At 38.6% G+C, this 4,434-nt stretch overlaps 1 protein-coding gene across 1 annotated transcript in view; it reads left to right on the forward strand.

Moving 5' to 3' along the window:
- The window catches only part of LOC119591707 (ubiquitin carboxyl-terminal hydrolase 32-like), an 8,072-nt gene that overhangs the window by 2,094 nt on the left and 1,544 nt on the right, over positions 1-4,434 (forward strand). Inside the window, exons 3-11 of the mRNA XM_037940454.1 lie at positions 90-241; positions 599-782; positions 1,112-1,233; positions 1,545-1,703; positions 1,986-2,084; positions 2,229-2,320; positions 2,534-2,741; positions 2,846-3,025; positions 4,178-4,405. Coding sequence (XP_037796382.1) covers positions 90-241; positions 599-782; positions 1,112-1,233; positions 1,545-1,703; positions 1,986-2,084; positions 2,229-2,320; positions 2,534-2,741; positions 2,846-3,025; positions 4,178-4,405 — 1,424 coding nt within the window. The remainder of the gene's footprint in view (positions 1-89; positions 242-598; positions 783-1,111; positions 1,234-1,544; positions 1,704-1,985; positions 2,085-2,228; positions 2,321-2,533; positions 2,742-2,845; positions 3,026-4,177; positions 4,406-4,434) is intronic.

The raw sequence follows: 4,434 nt of genomic DNA on the forward strand, positions 1-4,434 counted from the left end.
GCATGCACCAAGTTTGAATGGATTTTTACTTAAAACTGATATTGTTTGAGAGTCATAATTCTTTTCTAATGAATTCTTGGTATCCACAGTTATCAAACTTGATGGTAGTGTGCCTGTGAAGTATGGGCTCCGGCTCAACAGTGACAGTCGCTACTATGACGTCAAGCAGCAGCTCCACCTTCTGACCAGTATACCTCCACACCAGATGATGCTCAGTGAACTGGCAAATGGTCAGATCAAGGTATAGTCATTACATGTCACTGTTGTGGGAGCTCTAGAAAGTAACTGGAGAAATTCAGATGAAAAGATGGATGTATTGTATCATCTGAGAAATACAAAGAGTATTTTGCACTCTTTCTTAAAATTCTTCTGATGCATGTCAAGTTGTTGATGGTACCACACAAGTTCAGTCAGAGTAAATGGATAATAGTGGTTTGATAATAGTAAGGAATCATGTAGTAGTATTTTTATTTCTAGCTTAATGTAAAGGCAAAAAGAAATAGGTATCAATTGGTTACCAATTAGATTTAAACTTATACATATGTAGTAAGATATATGAAACAGGAGATTGATTGATTGCGTTTGATCTCTCTCGCAGTCTATTCCTATGGATGAGGGTCGGGTGCGAGCAGTCTCAGGAAGTGCACTCTTTTGTTATGAATTGCCCTCCCCCACCTCCTCCCATGCCAGTGAAGTCAGGTCAGCCACACGGAGTGCAAGAGACCGACATGTGTTTACTCATATACAACGATCTACCCACCATAGCTCTCCCTGCTTGAGAGGCAAGTTTATTGCAGCCCAATTTGCTATGTTGGTGTTCTGTAGGATGGTGTTAGAAGAATATCAGACAGTATATCGTGCTTTTTTGCCATTTTCACATGAAAGTAGTTTTTTTTTTTTTCAACTTAAAGTAAAGAACTTTGGTGAACAGTGGAAAAATTTTTACTAGATGTAAATTCTTGGATGATGTGATGAGAATTTGCATGTCTTGCATATAGGATAATAGCAAAAGCTGAAATTGATTAGACTAAAAAGAAACTTGGCACATAATGAAATAAGGTAGTAAGTGGAATGGCATTGAGTAAGATTAATATCTTCTTTTTATTTGCAGAAGGCATCAGCAGCCCCTCCCACAGCAATGGAACCACTGAGAGTTACATCTCAAGTCCTAGTAGTCTGGAGATCAACAGCAGCAAGTTGAGTCTGCAATCTAGTCACCCTCTGCCTGAGCAGGTGAATTGTCTTGGCTTGTATTAGTAGGAAGGGCGGATATAGTGATTTCATTCACGGTGTCATGTAAGGCTGTGAATCCAGTCTTGTCCCCTTAAACATATTGATGAATACAAATCGTTTCATTTTTCATTGTAAACTTTTTGTATGCATGATGAATAGCTTGAGATACCTGCTGTGCTCAACAGGATAGGTCACAAAGAAAGATGCTTATATTTTCTAATTAATTAAATATGAAGAGTTTTGATATATATTTTTTTGCTATAAAAAAAAATCAGTTTAGTTATGTTTACTCTCTAACTCGCATACTGCAGGAAACTGCTGCAAGCAATGCCATCCAGCGCAAGGACAGTAACAGTAGCTTATCGTCCACCTCATCAGGGCCCGCCTCTTCCACATGCTCATCCATTCAGCATGACAACGACCTCTATAATACTCACAAAGGATTTATTACTGCCTTTCACAGAAAAATGGTAAGGGAACTGATTTGATGTTTTTTTTCTTAGTCATAGAGCCAGAATTGTAAATTATGATATTATTTTGTCACTTTACTTGGGTATTGTTTTTTAAGTATCCCTCTTTACAGGGAAAGATTGAGTAGTTCAGTGTAATTTTTATGACAGTGGATTGTTTGATGAAGATTGTTTGATAAGTTGGAAATGGAAGTAGAGGAAACAAGGGAAAGATACCCTAAAGAGTCTGAAAATTGATGCTGTAACCCAAAAAAGACTGATAAAATTATTTTAATTATACAGATGCGACAAGAGGTTTACTTCCTGTCATCGCAAAAGACAAGGCCAAGTTTATTTGGACTACCTCTAGTTGTACCGTGCAGTGCTTCAAGTACACACCAAGTTAGTAGAGACACTTCATTTGATATAATTTTGATGTTTGCTATGAAGAGAAGGAAATATGTGTTGATCTTAAGAAAGAGACTCTTATTAGTTGAGAAGCGTGGAGTATTTTTACCCAATCTGACATAAGAATCTCTTCACCAGGACCTCTACCAGGCAGTGTGGACCCAAGTGTCAAGACTGGTGTCTCCTCTGCCACCATCTGAGGCTGCAGGGCCCAACCATGCACATGACTGGTGAGGAGTTTTTCAGTAGAATATCTGCTTACAAATGTTTGAAAGGAAATTTATCAGAGTGTTATTATAGTGTTTTTTTTTTTTTAATTATTAATTAAACAGCATCTCTTGTTTTACTGAATGCTGATGCTGAATCTTAAGTGTAACTCTCTTTACTGTAGAGCTTTTATTCTGTGTATCAGTGTTAACATGTGGCTCCTTTTGGTATTGCAGTGATGATAGTTTGGGTTATGAATTCCCATTCGTGCTACGAGTAGTGGAACGTGAGGGCCTGCAATGTGCGCTGTGTCCGTGGTACAGATTTTGCCGCGGTTGCCAGCTACCTTGTGATGACAACACCTTCCCACAAAATGCAGCTTTCTTAGCGATCGATTGGGACCCCACGGCACTCCACCTGCGATACCAGACTGTGTTAGAAAAGGTAAGCAAGTCAGATATGGATTGGATATGTCAGGTAGAAAATGTTGTGTCAGATTTTTTTAATGGAAATTGATTACACTTTCTTTGACACTTTATTGCCAACAGGTGGTCTTAGAGCATGCGAGTGTGGAAGAAATGCGCCGCAAACATGTGGAGCCCATTGCACTCTCAGATTGCCTGGAGGCGTTTTGCTCTGAGGAAACCCTTGAGTATTCCTGTGACAAGTGCAAGAAAGTCCAGCAGGCAGCCAAGAAGTTGCAGATTTGGAGACTACCACCAATTCTAGTAAGATTCTGCTTTGGTCACTGTTATACCTTGACACAATATTCTATTTTAATGATTGTTGGTGTTGGTGTAGGTACCTGTGTTACACGCAGTATTTGCAGATGTATGAATGTGCCTGTTCATTAGGCACACCCCTTTCCTGAAATACATTATTTTTGGTAGTGGTACCTTTTATCATACATATATGTATCATTTGAATGACTTTTTTTAGGAAGGATGCTGTGTAACTCCACACAGATTCTAGTGCAGCACATGCAAACGAGGGTATATGTTTTGGTCTTTATACAAAGAGGTTACTATTCTAAAAATATTTGAATTGAAAGCACTATATTTAGAGGAATTAATACAGTCAGCCCCGTGAGTAAATTCTATTTTTGTGCCTTTGTCTATTTATTTATATCAAGCCTTACTGCTAGGGTCCTTAGAGTGACTAAATCATAGCAAATAGGTTTATTTTGACCAGAATCAGGGCAAAATATAGGAGCTTAGAGATAAGCATGCACTGCTGATTGTTCATGTATAACTACCTTCCTAAGTGGCTACTGAGGTTATGTGTGAGTTGCCAATGGCTCTCCACCTTCCCAAACTAACACACAATCAACTAGACTTTGGTAAAACAGGATTTTAATGGAAATTTGCCTTTTCTCAGTGCATGTAGAAGGTTCCAACCTGCCACACCTCCTGTGAGTTAGGACCTTTGTCTATTTAAACCCAGACCAGACATTTAAATTGTCTGAAAAATTTGCTTGGAGTATTTCTAGATGATATATGAAGATTTTGAGGCCAGTTTTGAAAAATGCTATATTTTGACTGTACTTCCCCTACCTCTTACCCTATAACTTTATATTTTGTTATGATAAACACTGATGAGTGTAAAAGGAAAAATTAAATCATAATCAGTTGGTTGAATGAAAAGAAAGTTGTTTTAGAGGGATTGAAAAATTAATTGAGTGCACTGATGTAATGCCATTGCAGCTTTGATGATCCCACAGCCATTACTATATTCATTAAAAAAAATCCAAATATCTTAGAGAATAATTTAACATCATTGTCATTAATCTTAATTGTCAGATTTGCATTTGATTACGCAAACAACATTTCTTTTTACTTTCCAATGTGTTTACTAAACCTGTATCATTTTCCTTCATGCAGATTGTGCATCTCAAGAGATTCCAGTTTGTGGGCAACAAGTGGATTAAAAGCCAGAAGATTGTGGACTTCCCTCTGCGTGACTTTGACCCCACAGAGTACTTAGCCTCTGTACCAAGACAGACGATCCACTTGCACCGGGCAGAGCTGGAGGGGGTAGACCCTGCCGTGTACCTGGCCTCACTGCAGGAGAGGGACAATATCTTCCTGGAGATTGTGCCCGAGAACAAGGTGGAGGAATGGACGGTTTGGTTTTGGAG

Source organism: Penaeus monodon, chromosome 29 (genome assembly GCF_015228065.2).
Source record: "Penaeus monodon isolate SGIC_2016 chromosome 29, NSTDA_Pmon_1, whole genome shotgun sequence".
NCBI classification, from domain to species: Eukaryota; Metazoa; Arthropoda; class Malacostraca; order Decapoda; family Penaeidae; genus Penaeus; species Penaeus monodon.